The 22,933-nt window shown below is 35.1% G+C and overlaps 2 protein-coding genes and 2 non-coding genes across 4 annotated transcripts; 1 reads left to right on the forward strand and 3 right to left on the reverse strand.

The window, feature by feature from the left end:
* Window positions 1-4,864: 4,864 nt before the first annotated feature.
* LOC123257944 (NADH-quinone oxidoreductase subunit F-like) lies at window positions 4,865-7,410 on the reverse strand. Its single transcript, XM_044717887.1, has one exon. It carries the CDS (start codon window positions 6,763-6,765, stop codon window positions 5,410-5,412), a length of 1,356 nt encoding a protein of 451 aa, XP_044573822.1. The 5' UTR covers window positions 6,766-7,410; the 3' UTR covers window positions 4,865-5,409.
* Window positions 6,785-6,857, reverse strand: Trnak-uuu. Its single transcript has one exon. It is a non-coding gene; the product is annotated as a tRNA-Lys (tRNA).
* On the forward strand, window positions 7,178-7,250 carry Trnaa-ugc. The gene has a single exon. It is a non-coding gene; the product is annotated as a tRNA-Ala (tRNA).
* A 12,514-nt stretch (window positions 7,411-19,924) lies between the features above and the next one.
* On the reverse strand, window positions 19,925-22,933 carry LOC123257947 (succinate dehydrogenase iron-sulfur subunit-like). The gene has a single exon (XM_044717890.1). The coding sequence runs from the start codon at window positions 21,853-21,855 to the stop codon at window positions 21,304-21,306; it is 552 nt and encodes a 183-aa protein (XP_044573825.1). The 5' UTR covers window positions 21,856-22,933; the 3' UTR covers window positions 19,925-21,303.

Here is a 22,933-nt window from a genome sequence, read left to right on the forward strand (position 1 = left end):
ACATATATCGCTTGGATGTAGCAATACTTGGAGAAACCGAGCCTCATACTAAGAACTACAACGGTATTTATGAACGAAATCATGTGTGGTATAACTTCAAAGCGCTATATCCGCTACCACAGAGCTTATTACCTAAGATTAAGTTTGCTAAAGCGCAGATAGTATTATCAGATAGCTGGAACTTAGGAGAAATAAACGCGTGTTTTCCGGTTACGAGTGGAGAAGAGAAAGGAAGTAAATTTTTACTAGGAAGTGATAAACTATCTGAACAACTGTGGAATTTAAAACACAAGCCAATTTTAGAAAGGTTTAGCGTTACTCACCACTACAAAGTAGAAGATTTTACCAACCAAAAAGTTATAATATTTGGTGTGGCAGAGCACAATATTCATTTTGAAAGGGATTTAAATTCAGAGCAAAAGGATTCAATACATGAACCGGAAAATTACGTTTTAGTGTTTTACCCAGGCGTACTAACGTGGCACGAACATCGTCATTTGAACAGAGGTTGGGAAGAGAAACAAGTAATATGTTTAATGCATTAAGCATATATATTTATATCTTCATATACTATATTAGTATTTAGTTAAAAAGGTGTACTACGCGAAAAAAGACTTGCCTTTTTATGCCAAAACGCACATAACTTGAATAGCAGCAGGTAAATATAAGAAATTTGTCTGGCGCTAGAAAAGATAATTTTGTGAGGTATGAAATGGGGTTCAGCGAAGAAAAGAAAGAATCTTTTAACAAGTTTTTTAAAGAAGTATCAAGGAATGGATTTAAAAATATTAATAAAAGGGATGAAAAAGGAGAAACAGTATTGCACCATGCAGTAGAAAATTCCGATCACAAAACAGTGAGGTTATTAATAGAAAAAGGAGCGGAGATCAATGCAAGAGATAAAAATGGTTATACGCCACTGCACTGTGCAGTATTCGCAAAAAGTTTAGAAAATGTAAAAGTACTGCTAAGGTCAGGAGCGGAAATAAATGCCACTCAATATGTCAGTGGATGTACGCCACTGCACTCTGCATGTAAAATAGGAGGAGCAGGAGTTGAAATAATAAAAGAGCTAGTAAAAGCAGGATCTGAAGTTAATCAACTGAATAAGTATGGTTCAACACCAATGTATTACATATGGGAAAGTGAAAAGTATTGTCTATGTGATAGGGAAGAGAGTGAAAAGGCAAGTAAATTTTTGAGAGCAAAAGGTGGAGTAACAAAAAGTAGAAAACTGACGTGCTATGGAATAGAGGGGCTAGTGGGAGAAATAGCAGACAAGTTGGATAGGAGCTATATGCCAGAGCTAAAAATAATGGAGATCGAAGAAATAAGGAAGAGAGACAAATCATTAATAAAGAAAGAATGTCAAAATTTAGCAACCAAGATAATGTGCCAAGTAAACGAAATGATAGATGAGGTGGTGAGAATTAAAAAAGGGACTTAAATTTAAAGAAAAGGTGAGGTAGGTTATGAGTAAAAAAGAAAAAGAGGATGCACTAAAAGAATTATTAGAGAACTCAGGTAAAAATATTAAGGGGACAAAAAAGGAACTGCATTATGCAGTAGACGGAAAAACAGTGAGCTTATTAGTTGAAAAAGGAGCGAATGTGAATGCAGCGGATGTAGAAGGATATACAGCACTGCACCTAGCGATAACGGAGAAACGTCTAGAAACAGTTAGAGAATTGATAAAATCAGGAGGGAATGTAAATGCTGAAGAGTATGGCAGTAAATGCACACCGCTGCACCTTGCATGTATGGTGGGGAAAGTGGAAATAGTGGAGGAGCTAGTAAAAGCAGGGGCTGAAATAGAACAAGCAGATAAATTTGGGATGACAGCGATGGATTATGCGAAAAATAGTAAAGAGGTAACTGAAGTATTGAAGAAAGAAACAGACAGAATAGAAAAGTTATTTGAGAAATTATGAGAGGCTGAAAATATGGAAAGAAAGGAAGAAATAGAAAAGAAAGTAATGAATTTAGAGAAAAAAGCGTTGGAAGAGGTGAGGAAAATATGGAAAAAGGTATATGGAGAAGGAGCGCCTAGATACTCAAAGAAATACCTGATACCAAGATTAGCTTATAGAATGCAGGAAAAAGCGTACGGAGAAATATCAAGAAAAGGGGCAAAAAGACTAGAATACCTGGCAGATCGACTAGAGAAGGGAAAAAGGATAAGTAGCGATAAACTGCCAGTAGAGGGAACAGAGCTAATATTAGAAAGAGGGGAAGAGACGCATGCGGTAATGGTAACAGATAAGGGTTTAATCTATAAAGAAGAGTTTTATACGTCATTATCAGCAGTAGCCGGCAAAATAATGGGAATGAGTTATAATGGACCGCTCCTATTTGGAATGAGAGATAAGGAGAAAGAATGCTGAAAGAGGTAAGATGCGCGATATATACGAGAAAATCAAATGAAGACGGGCTAGAACAAAAGTTTAATAGTTTAGATGCACAGCGAGTAGTATGTGAGAAGTATATAAAAAGCCGAGAAGGGTGGGTAGCATTGGCAAAAAAGTACGATGATGGAGGGTTCTCAGGGAGTAATTTGAATAGACCAGCGATAAAGGAATTGTTTGAAGATGTAAAGGTAGGAGAAGTCGACTGTGTAGTAGTATATACGCTAGATAGGTTATCAAGAGAAACAAAGGACTGCATAGAAGTAACATCATTTTTTAGAAGGCACCGGATAAGTTTTGTAGCAGTAACACAAATATTCGACAATAATACGCCAATGGGAAAATTTGTACAAACAGTGCTATCAGGGGCGGCACAACTAGAAAGAGAAATGATAGTAGAGAGAGTAAAAAATAAAATAGCAACATCGAAAGAACAAGGGTTATGGATGGGTGGAACTTTACCGCTTGGGTATGATGTAAAAGATAAAGAATTAATAATAAATGAAAAAGAAGCAAAGACAGTGAAGCATATATTTGAAAGGTATGTAGAGCTGAAGTCAATGGCAGAGTTGGCAAGGGAGTTGAACAGAGAAGGATATCGAACAAAAGCAAAATCAGATATTTTTAAAAAAGCAACAGTGAGAAGAATAATAACAAATCCAATATACATGGGAAAGATAAGACATTATGACAAACAGTATGAGGGAAAGCATGAGGCGATAATAGAAGAAGAAAAATGGCAAAAAGCGCAGGAATTGATAAGGAATCAACCATATAAAAAAGCAAAATATGAGGAAGCTTTGCTTAGGGGAATAATTAAGTGCAAGAGCTGTGATGTAAATATGACGCTGACGTATGCAAAAAAGGAAAATAAAAGGTATCGATACTACGTATGCAATAATCATTTAAGGGGAAAAAATTGTGAATCAGTGAATCGAACAATAGTAGCTGGAGAAGTGGAAAAAGAAGTAATGAGGAAGACAGAGCAGCTATATGAAAATTGGAAAGAAAAGACCGAAGAAGAGTGGAAAAATTTAAGTTTTGGAAAGCAGAAAGAAGTAGTGAAAAAGTTAATAAAAGGAGTAATGGTAAAAGGAGATGGAATAGAAGTGAGTTCAGAGGATAAGATAGAATTTATACCAATAAAGAAGAAAGGAAACAAATGTGTAGTAATGGAACCTGAAGGAAAAACGAACAATGCGTTACTGAAAGCAGTGGTAAGAGCCCATCTGTGGAAACGGCAACTAGAAGAGGGAAAATATGGAAGTATAAAAGAGCTGAGTGCCAAAATTAATATAGGTGCAAGACGTATACAGCAGATTTTAAGGTTGAATTATTTAGCACCAAAGATAAAAGAAGACATAGTAATCGGTACCGTTCATTCATAACCATCTCTTAGATGGGTCAGCTACTCAGATCTGCCATGAAAACTGCAACCCTAAATGTTGGAGCACTGTCGTACACTAAGCGCTGTAATGACAATTTTAGTCGCTTCATACACTTATCATGCTAGTCATAACAGAAATAATTTTTACCAGAGATATTTATAAAATAATTGACATAGTTTGGAAATATGTATATTATAGAACATTAATAGTTAGAGGTTGTCCGGAAACAAGTAAAAGGCTATAATATCTGAAATTTTAGTACGGGGTAAAGATGAGAAAAAAGTATCCAACAGATCTAAGCGAAAGGGAATGGGCAAGAATAGAAAAACACTTCAGAGTATCATACAAGAAAGGAGGAAGGCCGCCAAAGTATAGCAAAAGAGAAATATTAGAAGCAATTTTCTATGTATTGCGTACAGGGTGTCAATGGCGGTATTTACCAAATGATTTTCCGCTATGGAAGACTGTGTATGAGCAGTTCAGGCAATGGAAGAAGCAGGGAATTTTTGAGAAAATGAATTATGAAATTACAAAATATAGTAGAAGAAAAATAGGAAGGAATGAGCAGCCGAGTGCCTGTATAGTAGATAGTCAATCTGTAAAGACTACAGAAAAGGGGGGATCAAAGGCTATGATGGAAGTAAAAAAGTAAAGGGTAGAAAAAGGCATATAATTACAGACACTCAGGGTTTTATACTAGGTTGTTACGTAGGCGCTGCTAACGAAAATGATAGAGATGGTATTAAAATAGCATTAAACAATATGAGAACAAAATATACTAAAGTTAAAAAAATGTGGGCTGACATGGGATACCAAGGAAGAAATTTAAAGAATCACATAAAGGAAGAATATGACATAGATATTGAAATTGTTAAAAGGCCTCCATGTAGATTTTGGGTGCACAAAGATACGCCACCTGAGCTACTACCAACAAGAGAACAAGGGTTTAAAGTACAGCCAAGAAGATGGGTTGTAGAAAGGACTTTTGCTTGGGTTAATAGGAATAGAAGGCTATCGAAGGAGTATGATTTACTCACAACATCCACTGAGAATTTCATATACCTAGCTATGAGTAGGGTTATGTTAAAGAGGGAATATGCTTGAATTTACTAGTTTCCGGACAACCTCTTATACCAATTCCCATTACACGGCAAACAGATGGACAAAGATGGAAGAAAAGCCATAATGAAGTAAGTAAAATAGTTGAGGTATAAATGGCATTAAGATCAAAATTATTGGATGAAAAAGTAGTAGAATCAGCAAAAGAAATGCTGAAGAAAGTAAGGAATAATGCATATGTTTCAAAAAAACTAAATGCTGTAATTGCAGCAAAAAAGTACAGTATAACGGCTGTAGCAAAAATATATTGCATTTCAAGAAGCGCACTAACTTCGTGGGTAAAACTCTTGAAATTTGGCAGAGAAGAAAAACTGTTTGCTCCTCCACAACGCCGTAGAAAAACTAAATTAAATCAGGTTCAACTACAGCAAATTGAAGAGTGGATAGAAGAAAATCCTAATATTACCATTAAAGAAATGAGAATAAGAATCCAGGAAAAGTTCAGATTAAATATCAGCAAATCTACAGTACACCGCTATATGCAAAAGATGAAATTCTCATATATTACACCAAGACCAGTTCATAATGGACAAGATAAAAGCAAACAAGAGGAATTCAAAAAAAAATCTCAATGGAGCTATTAGCAAGTATCCAGAAAAAGAGCTATTTTTCTTTGATGAATCACGGTTTGGCACACATTCAAAGGTTGGACATGGGTGGTTTAAAAAGGGGATTAGAACACAGGTTAAAACAAAATTATGATGCAAGACGGTAAGGTCAAGCAGCTTATCTATTTCATCAGGTTTAATATCTCCTGCCACCATCCTCTTCATAATCCTCCACATCCATCCAGTACCTTCACGGCATGGTGTGCATTGTCCACAGGACTCATGCATATAAAAGTGTGATAACCTCTCTATTGCAGCTATTATATCAGTTGATTTATCCATCACTATTACAGCAGCAGTACCAAGCCCTGATTGTGCAGTTCTTAATGAATCAAAATCCATTTCAATAGTATCGCATATAGATTTTGGAATTAATGGCGCTGAAGACCCACCAGGTATTACAGCAAGTAAATTATCCCAACCTCCTCGCACTCCACCTGCGTATTTTTCAATTAATTCACGTAATGGAATTCCGAGCTCTTCTTCAACATTACACGGGTTGTTTACATGTCCTGAAATACAAAAGACCTTGGTACCAGTATTATTTGGTTTACCAAGAGATGTAAACCATTCTCCTCCGCGATTTAGAATATCTGGAACCATGGCTATAGTTTCAACGTTGTTTATTGTGGTTGGGCAGCCAAAAAGTCCAACACCTGCGGGAAATGGAGGCTTCATGCGAGGAAAGCCCTTTTTTCCTTCAATTGATTCAAGTTGAGCTGTTTCTTCTCCACATATGTAAGCTCCTGCACCCCTATGGATAAACACATCAAGATCATAACCTGATTTGCAGGCATTTTTTCCAATTAAGTTTTCTTTATAGGCTTCCTCAAGTGCTTTTTTCAGAACTAAATATTCATTATAAAATTCACCCCTGATATAAATATACGCAACTGATGCGCTGATCGCTCTGCTGGCCAGGAGAATTCCCTCAAGTAACTTATGTGGCTCATATCGCAATATATCTCTATCTTTACATGTACCAGGTTCTGACTCATCTGCATTGACTACTAAATATGCTTTTGGGAGATTTTTGGGCATAAAGCTCCACTTAAGGCCGGTGGAAAATCCTGCACCCCCTCGACCTCTCAAGCCAGATTTCTTTACTTCATCAATGATTTTTTCTGATCCTAAATCCAGTAATTCCTTTGTTTTTTGCCAACCACCACGTTTTTTTGCACCCTCAAGTAGTGGAGTTTCTTTACCATTTAGGTTGGTGAATATTTTGTCTTGTTCTTTTAGCATGTTTTTCAAAATTTGTGAGTGATCCCGACGCGATTCGAACGCGTGACCCACTGATTAAAAGTCAGTTGCTCTACCGGCTGAGCTACGGGATCATTTCATTTTTCAGCTATACTAAACATCAATACAGTTTTTATCCGTTTTAATCAAACTAAAATTTTCATGTGTGGTTAAATGAATTATATAATATACTGCGTTAGTGATAATTTAGTTAAAAAATTTTTAAAGGAAAACTTCTTGTTAATTTTCAGTTCACAGATTTATTTGGATGGTGTGACGTATAACGCTAAGGAGACAAAAAAATAGAGAAGTGTGTACACCCTGCAGAATTTGTACACTATTTAGCAATAGCCTAATAGATAAATATTTCTTGCATTTCAGCCTGAGTGATTTATGCTTTAAGCAAGAATTACCTGGGGGTATAGCTCAGCTGGTAGAGCATCTGTTTTGCACGCAGAAGGTCAGCGGTTCGATCCCGCTTGCCTCCACCAGTCTATACAGCTCTAGCCGCCACAAAACCTGTCAAAGCAGCTTATTTTAATCTATGAGGATTTTATACTACTTCCCTGAAAATCTCTATTTCTTTTCGTAACTTTTCTCTACACAAGTAATGTTGGTTATTACAATTGTAATATATACCAATTTAACAATAAATTAATCAATAAATGTTAGAATACTAACAATTAATTTATTGGTAACGCCTATGAGTGGAAAAAAGCATGTTTTTAAGATGATACCTGGAAAAGAGGTGTTTAGAAAAACCCCGACTACAAGGATAAAGTGGCCTGAAGGTAATGATCCTACAATGCCTATTAAAAAAGTTGAGCTTGTATCGCTGGATGATAAAAACGATGTAGTACTAGGCTTATTGCCTATAAAACTTTGCAGCAGTTCTTGCCTAGACAGTTACATATGTCTGGAGGAAGAAAATAAAGGAAATCTGGTAGCCAAAGATTATAAAAGTGATTCTAACTTAGATTATGTAAAAGGTAACCATACATTTGTATATTACGGTAATGAGTTGGCTAAGTTATCATATACAAGAGAGCTTGTGCAGCCTTTCAAAACTATGTGTAGCAGTTCTATTAAATCAAAAAAATTGGAATACAAATATGTAACATGGGAAGATTCAGATACTGGCAACAATAAATATTATTTTTCAGACGAGGCAGGAAATATAATCGATTCACCTGACAATGAGGTATTACAAGACATTATGTTATACTACGGTGAGAGACATATAAGAGATGTGCTACTGTTGCTATCAAACGCGTTTACTAAAGTTTTTATTCAGGGCCTAACAGACGGCCAACTAAAAACTCTTGCCAATACTCTTAGTAACGAGCAACTACAAAAAATCATTCCTGAACTGAGCTCAAGCCAGTTGCAGGCCTTAGCAGAGAACTTAACAGATGAACAACTCCAAGCTTTAGTGGATCATCTAACCAATCACCAGCTAAAAACCCTCGCTCAGGAACTAAATCCAGAAAAGTTACAAATAATTGTTCCTATTTTAAATGATACTCAGCTTGAAGCTCTAGTGAGAAAATTAAATTCAGAGCAAGTAAAAGAAATTTTACCTCACTTAAAAGTGGATCAGTTCAAAGCACTTATTAAAACTTTAAATGACGAGCAATTTACAGTGCTTGCAAAAGACTTGGCTGAGCACCACTTGACGATACTCTCCAAAGAATTAGAAGGTGATCAGTTGAAAGCTTTAGTAAATAGTCTGCAAGAAGACCAACTGAAAGACTTAGTTAATAAGCTTGATCCTGAGAAACTCGAAGCAATTGCTCAGGATTTAACTGATTCTAATAGGATCCAGATTATCATTAAGTCTTTAGTTGATAATCCAGAAAAACTTCAAGCTTTTGCTCGCAATATGTCTAATGAGCAGTTTAAAGAACTTTTGGATAACATAGGCGCAGAAGAGCTTAAAGATATTATTCACAAGCTGCCTTATGAAAAGGTGACAGCTGTGATTGGTGATCTTGGCAGTAAAGATCAATCTAAAGCTATTATTGATGCATTAAAAGGGGAACTTGACGAGCAGAGTAAACAGAACAAGGAAATGATTGAGATGCTCAAGCAAATCAAGGACGATATGCCAGAAATCGGACAGGCCTCAGACTTCACAATAGTAGACATTAATAATGACTCACTGTTATTTGTATAGTAGTGATTTATAAAGATAAGTAGTTTTTTATAGGAGGTAACTATTATGAGTAAAAATACAGAATTATATTCTAGTGAAGAAGTTGAATCAAATAATACATTACAACTTCCGAAGCCGGCGTTTAATAAACCAAATTTTGCAATACCAGAAATAAAGAAGATTACTACTAAAAGCGCACCGGATGGAATTGATATAACTAAGGTTATGGAAGAAAAAGAGATTAATGCTATACCGACAATCACGGTAAGCGTTAAGAATCTTAAAAATTTTTATGATGGTCTGATGAAAAGTATTAATAAATATAACGATGATGTAAGTGATGTGATGACAAGCGGCATAGTAGAACCACTGTCATCAACTATAGAAAACATAGGCACAAAGACAAGCGAGATAGACGCTAAACTTAAAGATCTTCAGGCTAGACTTGATGATATACCAGAGATTGGAGAAGCTCCTTCATTACTCCATATTACTGGCGGAGAGAACGGATTGCTTTAATAAAAAAGGTAATAGCTGGCTAGCAGGCTGTTGCTTTCTTTCACATACCATTTCAAGGTAACTAGTTAGTTTCAAAGTTCTAATTTTTTATAGGAGTTAGCATGAATAATAGTAAACAAGAAAGCAAAAACGAACTTAAAGTAATAAGCAAAATAGAAGTTAACGCCAAACCTAAAGGTTATGATGAAACAGTTGCGCGAAATCCAGCGCAGCTTGGTTATGTCCACAAAGCTTTAGATAAATTAATCGCAGAGCTGAACACGAAATTCGTTCCTGAATTGGATGATGTATTGCATAACAATAGCAACTCTATCAGTCAATTAAATGACATGCTAACAGAAGAAAGGAGTAAGCTTGACGAGCTAATAAAAGAAATTAACGATTTAAAATCTTCGCTAGAACCGCCACCAATGGATGCTCCTGAATTCATATAAGAAAAAAAGTAATAGCCCAGTGGGCTGTTACTCTCTCTACATATCGTTTCAATACAGCTGAATTAGGGAATCTGTTTTAAAACTTTCGGCATATAGTTCTCATCATGTTTTGCAAACACTGTATCTGCAAGAAAAGTACTATTATCAAACATTTTACCTTGCACAACAACACCACTTTTTTCTGAAAACATTGGTGGAAGTATCCCTTGATATTTTACCACAACGCTTTTGTTAAAATCTGTCATTTGAAAAATTACTTCACTTTCGCTCCGTATCACGCTATTTTCAACAACCATTCCACCAACACGGATTAGTTTTTGACTATTTTGTAAAACTATTGCCTCACTTACTGTATAGAAAAATGAGATGTTTTCTTTGAGCGTTGTTAAAATAAAAAAGACTATGCAGCTTAAAAAGCAGAAAATTCCTGAAGTTATAAGTAATCGCTTATGTTTCTTCTTCATTATTATCTTTCAGGCTTTCTAGAATTTTTTTACTTTTAATATAGCAAGAAATGGTAAGAATCAGTTCTCCGGTAATCAATGTAAGACTAATAAGGTAAGCAAAAATCACATACGTGTTCATAATATATCGTTAATAAATAACTCACCTGCATCAAAATAAATTAAGCTTTCATCCTTTTGCTGCAACACCAATTTACCACTTTTATCTATATCAGCAAAAATTCCTTCATACAATTTGTCAGCTAACTTTACACTGATTTGCTCATTCATTTTGAATGCTTTTTTTAACCACATTTCTCTTATAGCATAAAACCCATCAAATAGCCATTGCTTTCTTAGCTTATTAAAATTTATTATTAATTCCTTTAACAGATCTATGTTAGACACAGACTCACCGTAATTGCTAATGCACGTTGTTCCTGGAAGTGGTGCATGACTGACATTAATTCCAATTCCTACAATAAGCCAATTCGAATTGGATCTTTTTTCAAGCAATATTCCACTTATTTTCTTGCCATCAATAAGGACATCATTTGGCCACTTATACTGGAGATTTAGACCATTTATAAATGACAGTATAGTATTTCCAACAGTAAGAGCAGTAACAAAAGTCAATTCTGTTAATTTGCTAACATCCGCAATTTTATTCACCAAACCCTTCTCTGTCATCCCAATGCCCTCTGATGTCATCCCAGTGCTTGACACTGGGATCCATTCTTCTTTTTTTCTAGATTCCAGCGTCACGCGCTGGAATGACACCGAAAGCTGGCTTTCATTCAGATAATCGTTAAAGAGGTTTATTACCAAACTTGCATAAAAATTACCCTCGGGAGAAATCCAACTTTTTCCGGTACGCCCTCTACCCTCTGTTTGTTTGTCGGCAATAATAGCGGTTTCATTTGATATTCCTTTATCAATTAAATCCAACGCTTCTTTATTAGTGCTTGAAACTTCTTTGTAATGATGAATATGAAAACCCTCAGGGATCACCTTGTCAGTCCTTTAGTTCAATGAGTGAGTAAAACGTACAAGAAAAGAACGAGGTTGATCAGTGAAGCCACTGAAGTAATAATGAATAGACCCTTAGAATAAGCAACCTTATTACCACTAGCTTTATCAAAATACATAACTTTCATGATATTTAAATAATAGTAGCATGATATCACACTCGCTATTACAAGGATCAAGGACAGGCTGATAAAGCCAGAATTTATTAAACTTTTGAATATAAAAAATTTAGCGATAAAACCTGCAAGTGGAGGTATTCCCGACATCGAGAGTAACAGCACAGAAAGATGAAATGCTACAATTGGGCGTTTCTTCCCTATACCAGATAAATTTGCAATATCACAATCGTCATCGTCAATTTGTACAAGATATGAGAATAGCCCTATGCTTGTGATGATATATATCACCAGATACATTAAGGCACTATCTGTTCCTGCTTGTGTAAAAATAGAAAGTGAAGCAAATATAAAACCAATTTTAGACGTTTATCATTCGTTTTAGAAAATACTATAGTTGAAATAGCGCAGTTACTCACCCCATAAATTTGGTGCTCTCTTTCAATCAAAGGTGTCTTGCTGCTTGAAATGTTTTCTTTGTAAAAATTTGGCTTATCTTTATATCATCTCATTCAAACAGCATTAACATAACTTATGCCTTTTTTGGATGTAGAAATTTTCTAGGAATTGTCTTTTTGAATTCTATGGTATTTTGTTTAACATTGAAACAAGAGGCCAGTGTCACGCACTGGCATGACACCCATTTGTTCCTATAGTTGTCTTTTCTCGTCTACCTTATTTTGCCACTCTGCTGAACAGATACATAAAGAAAGTGGAAAATTGGACATTCTCAACTCGGCTCCTGCAGATTAAAAATTAAGTTGAATAAAAATTGGATTTGACGCAGTTTTTTCCCATAGTTTAAGAAATTAAAAGTTTAACGATTAGAATTATAATTACAAACCACAATAAAAAATAGACTTTTCCATTTGATTTATTTTTAATTTGGATGTTTTCTAATTTTTTATCAGCTATTAGGTTCAATTTTTCTATAAGGCTAAATATCCCTTGGATTGTTTTTACAGGATAAGAACTTCTAATTTTTTCCCTATACCCTATTTTACTTTCATGTTGACTGCTTATCCACGCTTCAACTACTTTCCACATATTGATTTCTGGGTAGATCTTTCTACATGTCCCTTCCAGTAAAATCATAGTTTTCTGCAGCAATAACAATTGTGTTTGAACTTTCATATCAAAATCACCAGTTATTTTTAATAGCTGAGCAAGTAAACTAGCAAATGAAATCTTCTGTATAGGCTGCCCAATAATGGGTTCACCTATTGCCCTGCAAGCTGTGACAAAATTTCTATGCTGTGATGAAACGTAACCAGCTTTAAAGTGCATTTTTGCAACGTGATCATAATCCCGATTTAAAAAGCCTTTGAGTATCTCTATAACGTAATAGCATGTCTCACGATCTATTCTACCCATGATTCCACAATCCAGAGCAATAATATTGTTATTACTATCAACCATTAGATTTCCAGGATGCATATCAGCATGAAAAAAACAATCCCTGTATACCTGATTACAAAACGATTCTATAAGATTGATAGCTATTTGCTTATGATTATTCAGTTTTTCAACTTCGTATATTGGCGTTGCTTCTATCCATTCTAATGTTAAAACCTTTTTTGCAGTTCTATTCCAATCTATTTCAGGTACATAAAAACCTCTGTCATTTTTTGTGTTTTCCTTTAGTTCCGAAGAGTGAGCAGCTTCAAAACGTAGATCTAACTCTAATCGGCAAATTTCAGCAAAAGTTTTAACTAATTCAATTGGCCTCAGCCTTTTTGATTGTTCGCTAAATTTTTCTGCAATTTCTGCAAGCCAAGAAAGCATTTTTATATCTCTTGAGAATGTTTTCTCAATATTTGGCCTTAAAACCTTCACAGCAACTTCCTTACCCTCAGTTGTAACCGCTCTATGCACCTGAGAAATCGATGCTGCTGCAATTGGCTTTTCAGAAAAGCTTGAAAAAATGTCGCTCAATTTACAATTAAACTCACTTTCTATAGTTTTAACTGCTATTTTATGTGAAAATGATGGCAATCTATCACATATCAATAACAAGTTATTTGTTATATCTTCATTTAAAACATCAGTACGTGATGAGATAGACTGCCCAAACTTAATGAACACCGGACCTAATTTTTCAAGAGCACACTTTAGCTTGTGGCCTTGTATTTTATTTATTGATTTTTTTGATGGTGGAAGTAAATAAGGTAATATATTGTAACGCGTCAGCACCGTAGTTATGTGCAGAAGACGCAGAATATTTTGAATCATTTCGCTGCGTAACTGCTAAATATTTCATTTAGGGTTCTATTTTTCATAATCTCATCAGGCTTGCCTTGGCAATAGATAGTATTATTTATACAAATTATGTAATCTGAGGATGGTAGAGCAGAGTTAAGATCATGAGAAGTCATAAGAATCGATACCAATCGTTTTTTTGCTATTTTATTTATAATATCATAAAATTTAGCCCGCGCGTTAATATCCATTGCACTAACTGGTTCATCTAGAATGATCAAGTCAGGCTCTGCAATTAAACAACGTGCAAGTAGCAATAATTGTGTTTGCCCTGCAGAAATTTCTAACACTTGATTCTTCAAAATGTTACCGATACCAACCAACTCTATCGTTTCTGTAATAATGGATTGATTTTTCTTTAGTCTTTTCAAGGAGCTATTTAAAAGGAAATATTCAACTGTTATTGGCATCAAATTACTAATACTAAAATTTTGCGGCATATAGCCAATTTTTATGTTGTCAGCAAATACGATATTACCGGTACAGCTTTTATTCATGCCAGCAAAATAAATAAAGAGGTACGCCACTTGCAGTGAATAAGCTTGCGATCAGCAAGGTATTCACAGAAGTTTCAAATATTACCCAGCAGCAAAAGGTTGTTGCTATACTGCCAATTAAAAATTTGTAACAACTCTTTTCTTGCACAATAACTTTGAGAAAAGCAAGACTGCATGCAAGGTAAACAAATAAAAATGAAACTACAGAAAAGTCGATAATTGATGTGATCTGCTTAGCAAAATTGTTGCTTGAAGTGAGGATTAGTAAAGTTGCAGTTCCAACTGAGCTAGTTGTTATGCCCCAGAAAGGAGAACCGTGCTTGTTTCTTTGAGCAAAAAACTGTGGCATCAGTTTATCTTTTGCAAGGCCAAGGGCCACTTGTCCACTAGCTAGTACCCAAGCGTTTAAAGTACCAACACAAAAAATGAACGCAGTTATAGAAATAATCAAGTGCCAATTGCCAGAGGCCATAATTTTTATTGCGTCAACATATGGTGCTCTTGAACTTGCTAAATCATTGCCATTTATTAATCCCATAATTGCAAGATTGTTGATAAAATACACAACAGCAACAGAGATTGTTCCAAGTACCACTGCTCTTGGTATTGTTCTAGCTGGATTATCAACTGACCCTGCAGGTGCTGTTGCCAATTCAACTCCAATAAAACCCCATAGAGTAATAAGTGTAGAACGGGCAAGAATCTGCGATGTTGTAAGATTTGATATTTCTTCACTTATGATGAAGTTATTTCTATCAAAAAAAAACAATGCTGCTATAGGTATTACAAGCAATACAGAAATTTTTATCACCGTCAATAAAAACTCAACACGTCCAGCAGTAGCTACTCCTCTAAAATTTATTAGTGTAATAATTGTAAGTAATAACATCTCTAAAAACAGATGTACGTTTTGAATATCTTCATGGAAAAATGGTGTAAGATAACCAACACCCACAACTATTACGGCTGTTGTGCTAACCCATGAGATCACCCAATACGTCCAACCAACAAAAAAAGCTGCAGCAGGGCCAAAAGCATGCTTTACATAGACGTGAGGGCCACCCGTTTCCGGAAATTTTGCGCAGAGTGAGGCAAAAACTAAAGCAAGAGATATAGCACCAAGCCCTGATATTATCCAGCTTATAAGGCTATACATGCCATATGGAGCAAGGCTAATTGGAAGCATAAAAATTCCAGAGCCAATTTGGCTGCTAATCACTAAGGCAAAAATAGCCCAAAAATCTATTTTATTTGACACAATAATTCTTATCTAAATAGATTAACAATATACCCTAAACTCAGAAATTTCAATTGATCTTTTAACATAAAAACTTGCATTTTTTTCAATTTATTCCTAAAATAGATTATATTAACAGATTATTAAGAGGGGGTTATGAATCCGAGATTAAAAGCATTTTTGGTTGTTTGTAGTATTATTGCATTTTTGATTGCACTTTTGTTTCTCGTGTATTATTTAAATCTTCTTGTTAACTATATCCTTGACCCGATTCTAGTTCGTCCCTTTGAAAGATTATACAAAAACTTAATTGTTGATGGTCTTTATGCCTATTTATCTACAAGCACTTCTAGCCCTGCACTAGCATTTTTGGCTACAGGTTTTATTGTTATTGCTGCGTTTATTTGCCTGAATAAAATGCTTCTTCCCTTGCAAGAGAAGATCATAAACAACTATACCTCCTTTAAAAACAACAATATTGATAGCAATAGCATGTTGTTTGAGGTTTATAAAGATCCAACAATAAAATTAAAGGACAAAATCTTATTCTTCAGTATACACTTGATATATTACCTACAGCTTCCATTTTTGTACATTGCATCAAAGGTATCAGCTCTACGTGAGTTTCTTATATTTAATTTTGGTTTATTATTGTTAAATTATGCACTGCTAATTCCAGTAGCACTTCTTGAGTTAATAAAATATCCATCAGTAAAACTCTTTTCACCTTTGGGTTTGAATGTAAAGCAGCTAAGCTTTTTGTTTAATGTAAGTGATGTGGGCACTGGTAGTCAAAGTGTTCATACTAGAAGTTTTGAAGAAAGCACCATTAAATGTGCTAAAGAATTAAAGGAAAAATATGGGGCACCATCAAATGAGTTAGATGAAGAGTTTAAAAGTTATATAAGCGGTTTAACAAGTCAGCAAAAACGAATGATAGAACCTTATCTAAGATTGGATGGTTATGAAACTGGGGAGTGGGTAAATTGGGTAGATTCAAAAACCGGATTGACATTGACACAGGCTATAAATTTAGTTTTAATTGCGGCAAGAAAGCAAAATTCAGACGTAGAACTATTGAAATCTATATTACTGGTTCGCTTTGATGAAAGTAACCGCCAATGTGGTCCTGGAATGCTTCTCCGCATTATTTATGCATTAAATGGCCTTGAAGCAGAAAACAACTTTGCAGCTCAACTAGAGCCTTGGCAAATAGGAGAGTTGGCTAGGTATACTACTAAAAGATTTTTTGAGAGATATGTGGATAAGCATTACTATAAGATAAAAGTTTTGAAAGAAAATTTTGATGATTTGTATTCACCAAGTTCTGAAGTGGATTTGAGCAACGTGAGTGATGAAGTAAAGGACGGCATTTCTTATACAAGAGATGCTATAAAAGAATTTGTGTTTAAGGAATTATATGTAAAGTTTTATAACGACTATGGGGAGCATATTCAGAGAGGGCAGATAAAACAAAGGTTAAGGGAGTTAATAACGGATGAAGTCGTAGACGCGGCAATATATTCTAAAATAGATGAAATAGAAATCCCTGCAGAACCACCTACTTATCTTGAAAGAGTAAAAGCATTTTTTGGAGGTCATGCAAGGTCTTCTGCTGCTTAGTGGTTTAGTTCGTGCTATATAGCTAAACTGACTTAGATTTACTGACAATTTTAAAACAACAAATTCGTCATTCCGCTACTAGTTAGCGGAATCTATACCGCGAATGAATCCATAGCTGTACGAACATTGTGATTTGAGAGCAATTTCCACAAGGGAGGGTGTCATTCCAGTGCTTGGCACTGGAATCCAGCCTTTATTATGCAGCCACTTGGTTGAAATTAAGTCTTCTGGATCCCAGTGTCTAGGCACTGGGATGACACCATTTGCTGTGCAATTTACCTTCAAAAATGAATGTTCGTACAGCTATGGAATGAATCGTGGTATGACGCGTTAGCTATAGCTTTGTCTTCCCTTTTCTGAATGGCTTGCAAGCTGCTATCTCTACAAAAACTATATTTTTCTTCAGAAGAGAGTTATATTGTAACTATGGACAAAATAATCATAAAAAAATTTGGTGGGACTTCGCTAACTGATTTAAACCGAGTTGCAAATTTGATAAAAAACGATATTGAGAAAGGTTGTAATGTAATCGTTGTTGTATCTGCTGTTGCAGGATTTACTGACCAAATGGCTTTTCAGGCTAGGCAAATCTCAAATTTAAGTTGCAGACAAGAGTTATCAGAGTATGACGTTATGCTTTCAGCAGGAGAACAAATTTCTTGCGGTCTATTAGCTATCACTCTCCAATCGATCGGAGTTAATGCTAAATCGTGGCTTGCTTGGCAGTTACCAATTGTAACTGATGATTTTTATTCTGAGTCTAAAATAAAAACAATAAAGATTGACCGTGTGAAAAGATCTTTTGCTGAGGGTTATACTGCTGCGATCATCGCTGGTTTTCAGGGTATAAATGATGATAGAATCACTACTTTTGGAAGAGGAGGCTCTGATATATCAGCAGTTGTCTTCACGGTAGCCTTTGGTGTTAGAACTTGCGAAATTTTTACTGATATTGATGGAATATATACAGCAGACCCGAGAATTGTTCCAAAGGCACGCAAGCTCAAATTTATCTCTTACGATGAAATGTTGGAAATGTCGTCATCTGGTGCTAAAATACTGCATAATCGTTCAGTACAACTTGCAATGAAACATAACATTAAAGTGCAAGTGCTATCCACTTTTAAGGAAGTAGAAGGCACCACAGTGCTACACAAAAGGGATGTACTAGAGAGATACTTAATTACTGGAATAACTTATAGCACTAATGAAGCTCTTGTAACTTTCACTAACCTTGCAAATAACTTGCGTACTTTAAGAGATATAGTAGGGGCAAACGTTAAAATTGATATGGTACATGGGTCAAGTTTTGTTATCTCCAAATTTGATATTGATTTAATGGAAAAGTTACTGAATAAGAATGAAAATTATGCTATAAACGATAATGTAGCTAAAATTTCAATAATTGGTATTGGTGTTATGTCTAACACTGAAGTGATGCACCGTACACTCAAGGTTTTAAGCGAAAAAAAGATAGAAATACTTGCTATCACAACATCCGAAATCAAAATCAGTATAATTGTTCAAAAAGAATACGTTGTAGCTTTGGTCAAAGATTTACATACTGAGTATGAGCTTGATATGCAACACTAGGATAGGCTCGACGTCCAGTTGTCTAAGAGTATGTCTTGAAAAGGAATGAGGAAAAAAATATGATAGTGTAAGTAAAAAATAGGAGGGAAAATTGTATCCAAGTGATATAAGTGATAAGGAATGGGAAATTTTGGAGCCACATGTTGCACAAGGAAAGATAGGGAGGCCAAGAAAGCACAATATCAGAACAATTATTAATGCAATAAGGTATATAATGAGAGGTGGTTGTCAATGGAGAATGCTGCCGAAAGATTTTCCTCCATGGAAGACGGTGTATGACTATTTTCTCAGGTGACGTAGTAATGGCAAATTGGAAAAAATACATAATATGCTAGTAAAAGAGGTAAGAAAAATGTTTGGTAAAAATGAAACACCTTCAGTAGGAATAATTGACAGTCAATCAGTAAAAACCACTCAAAAAGGGGATCCAGAGGATATGATGCTGAAAAAAAAATAAAGGGTAGAAAACGTCATATTGTTGTAGATACAGTGGGCTTAATTATTGCGGCTGATGTTCATAGTGCAAGTGTTCAAGATCGTGATGGTGCTCTAAATCTTTTCACTCAAGCTAAATACAAGGCTCCAACTTTACGTAAGTTTTTTGCTGATCAAGGATACATAGCAAAACCGCTGTTTATTGGAGACAGGATACGATTACCAAGAAAGCTGTTGATGTTACAGGATTTTTCGACAATCTGGACCACAATTTAGCACTGCAGGCTATCAAGAAGCACACAGACTGCAAATGGGTCATACTGTATGTTGAAAGGTGGATGAAATCCCCTATTCAGCAAGCAGATGGCAGTAAGGTAGTTAGGGAAAAAAGGAGTTCCGCAAGGAGGTTCAATAAGCCCAATCATTTCAAACATATTTATGCACCATGCATTTGATATATGGATGAAACAAAATCACCCAACAGTACCATTTGAAAGATATGTGGATGATGCGATAGTGCACTGCAGAACTAAAATGTAAAAGACAAGATTTGATCTGACAGACAAGAATTAACTGACAGAAGAATTGAGGTAGTCAAAACTAATATCAGGCTCTTGTGTAATGCTACTAATATTTTTCTGAAAAGCAATATATTTGCTATCAAGAAAAGTTTGCATAGGCGTTTTGCCATAGCAATATTTACCCGAGTGAGGTCTTGTCTCATTATAAGAACGCAACCAATGATCAACATCAATCTGTAGATCTTCCAAAGAACTGTAGATTTTCTTTCTAAAGATGATATTGTAATACCAACTCTCATTGTTGGCCAGTCAAATAGGAGACATTGCAGAGTTGTTTAATTGTGGAGCTGGCAAGAGAAGTAATAAATTTGCACAAAGCACCCTCAAGCAGAGCAATTGTATCGTATATTTTATTGCGCAAAATGTTCTGTTTTATATATAACCAAAGCCTCTCAACAGGATTTAGCTCAGGTGAGTACGGAGGTAGGTATATAATATCGATATTTTTAGGTACCTTTAAATTTTTTGACCTATGCCAACTAGCACAATCCATAACAAGAAAAGCCTCTCGTGTTTCTAGATATTGCGACATCTGCTCAAGAAATATGTTCATGCAATCAGTGTTGACATTTGGTGCAAATAAGCTAGAACTCTCTCCATTTCTAGGATTAACCGCACTATAGAGATAGAAATTTTGCCTACCTAATTTTGTTTTAACCTGTGTTCTAATCCCCTTTTTAAACCACCCATGTCCAACCTTTGAATGTGTGCCAAACCGTGATTCATCAAAGAAAAATAGCTCTTTTTCTGGATACTTGCTAATAGCTCCATTGAGATTTTTTTTTGAATTCCTCTTGTTTGCTTTTATCTTGTCCATTATGAACTGGTCTTGGTGTAATATATGAGAATTTCATCTTTTGCATATAGCGGTGTACTGTAGATTTGCTGATATTTAATCTGAACTTTTCCTGGATTCTTATTCTCATTTCTTTAATGGTAATATTAGGATTTTCTTCTATCCACTCTTCAATTTGCTGTAGTTGAACCTGATTTAATTTAGTTTTTCTACGGCGTTGTGGAGGAGCAAACAGTTTTTCTTCTCTGCCAAATTTCAAGAGTTTTACCCACGAAGTTAGTGCGCTTCTTGAAATGCAATATATTTTTGCTACAGCCGTTATACTGTACTTTTTTGCTGCAATTACAGCATTTAGTTTTTTTGAAACATATGCATTATTCCTTACTTTCTTCAGCATTTCTTTTGCTGATTCTACTACTTTTTCATCCAATAATTTTGATCTTAATGCCATTTATACCTCAACTATTTTACTTACTTCATTATGGCTTTTCTTCCATCTTTGTCCATCTGTTTGCCGTGTAATGGGAATTGGTATAAGAGGTTGTCCGGAAACTAGTAAATTCAAGCATATTCCCTCTTTAACATAACCCTACTCATAGCTAGGTATATGAAATTCTCAGTGGATGTTGTGAGTAAATCATACTCCTTCGATAGCCTTCTATTCCTATTAACCCAAGCAAAAGTCCTTTCTACAACCCATCTTCTTGGCTGTACTTTAAACCCTTGTTCTCTTGTTGGTAGTAGCTCAGGTGGCGTATCTTTGTGCACCCAAAATCTACATGGAGGCCTTTTAACAATTTCAATATCTATGTCATATTCTTCCTTTATGTGAAACCAGTCGAACAGCAAGCACATAATATACAGTCGGACAAGCCATCTAATTTTTTTCTATCTTCAGAAGATTGAGAGTATTCTTTATTTGGTAGGGCAGGCTTATCTGCTTGTAACCAAGGTTTAATTGATTTGTATTGCTCATAAAATTGGCTCAAATCCGAGACTAGGTCCTTTATTACATACATGTGAGGTAATGGATATATTTTTACGTCACCTTTTATATCATGTATAGATCTAGTACATGCAAGAGTATTGGTTCCGTCAATATTCATGGCACAAGATCCACATATGCCTTCTCTACAAGAACGTCTGAAAGTTAAAGTCGAATCTATTTCATCCTTTATTTTTATTAATGCATCAAGTACCATAGGGCCACAACTATCCATATCAATAAAAAATGTGTCTATTCTAGGGTTTTTCTCGTCATCAGCAGACCAACGGTAAATTTGAAATCTTCTGATGTTTTTTGCTCTAGCAGGAATAGGATAAATTTTGCCCTTTTGATTAATTTTAGAATTCTTTGGCAAAGAAAACTGAACCATATCACTTACCTTTTATTGTTTATAGCTAAAACCCTTTGTAGATAACATATTTTATTATCATCTACTATATTTTTATTAAATTCCTTTTAAATCGCACACATATTGTAGCCAAGCGAAGCTAAAATCTCTCTTTCTAGATTTTTCATTATAATTTCTTCATCTTTTTTTTGGTGATCATAACCAAGTAAATGCAGTAATCCATGCACTAACATGTGTGCAATGTGAGCAAGAATGGGTATATAATACTCATGCGATTCTCTTTTTATTGTGTCTATTGAAATTGCTATGTCTCCTAAATCGCACTCATTAGACAATTGTTCATACGGAAATGATAGTACGTTAGTTGGCTTATCCATTTCTCTAAATTTTAAATTAAGTTGATGTAGCAAGTCATCATCAGCCAGAGCTATTGATATATTTGGTTTATAGTGGTCTATTTTTAATTCTTTTAGAGAAGCATTGATGACACCTAATACAAAATTTTTAGGATTTTCTATAATGCTGCACCATTTCTTGTCAAGAATATTTACTTCTAACATGAGTGACACATCAGTAAGGGTGTCATGCAAATAGCTGACACTGGAATCCAAAAAAGAAGAGTTATAGACCCTTGTGTCATGTACACAACTGTACGAATATTGTACACTAGAAGGATGTCATCCCAGTGTCTAGGCACTGGGATCCAGGAATTTTGATTAGACATCAAGTTAGTGAATATAAAAGTAGCTAATCTTATATTAAAACACAACGGCTTTAATGTGGTTGCATTAAGGCTGGATTCCAGTGTCAAGCACTGGAATGACACCTTTGTGTTTGATGCAAAATCGGCTATAACGTTTAATGCACTGCCTTCGAGACAAATATTCATACAGCTGTGCGTTGTGTGCTGAGATGACATCATTTAGGAACTGAAATGACAGGTATTACACATCACTCATCCTTATTATTTCATTCCATTCAATTTCCGAAACTGGGGCAATTGATAAACGTGGTTGTTTTAATATAGTCATATTTTTCAAAAGTGGGTTTTGTTTTATATTATTTAACGTTACTTGGTTATTTAAAGGTTTCAAAAACT

Source organism: Drosophila ananassae (genome assembly GCF_017639315.1).
Source record: "Drosophila ananassae strain 14024-0371.13 chromosome 4 unlocalized genomic scaffold, ASM1763931v2 tig00000077, whole genome shotgun sequence".
Taxonomy (NCBI): domain Eukaryota; kingdom Metazoa; phylum Arthropoda; class Insecta; order Diptera; family Drosophilidae; genus Drosophila; species Drosophila ananassae.

What these genes read in the sequence shown, in the direction of transcription:
- LOC123257944 (XM_044717887.1), bottom strand. Translation starts at nt 6,765, where the DNA reads ATGCTAAAAGAACAAGACAAAATATTCACCAACCTAAATGGTAAAGAA.
- LOC123257947 (XM_044717890.1), bottom strand. Translation starts at nt 21,855, where the DNA reads ATGGTTCAGTTTTCTTTGCCAAAGAATTCTAAAATTAATCAAAAGGGC.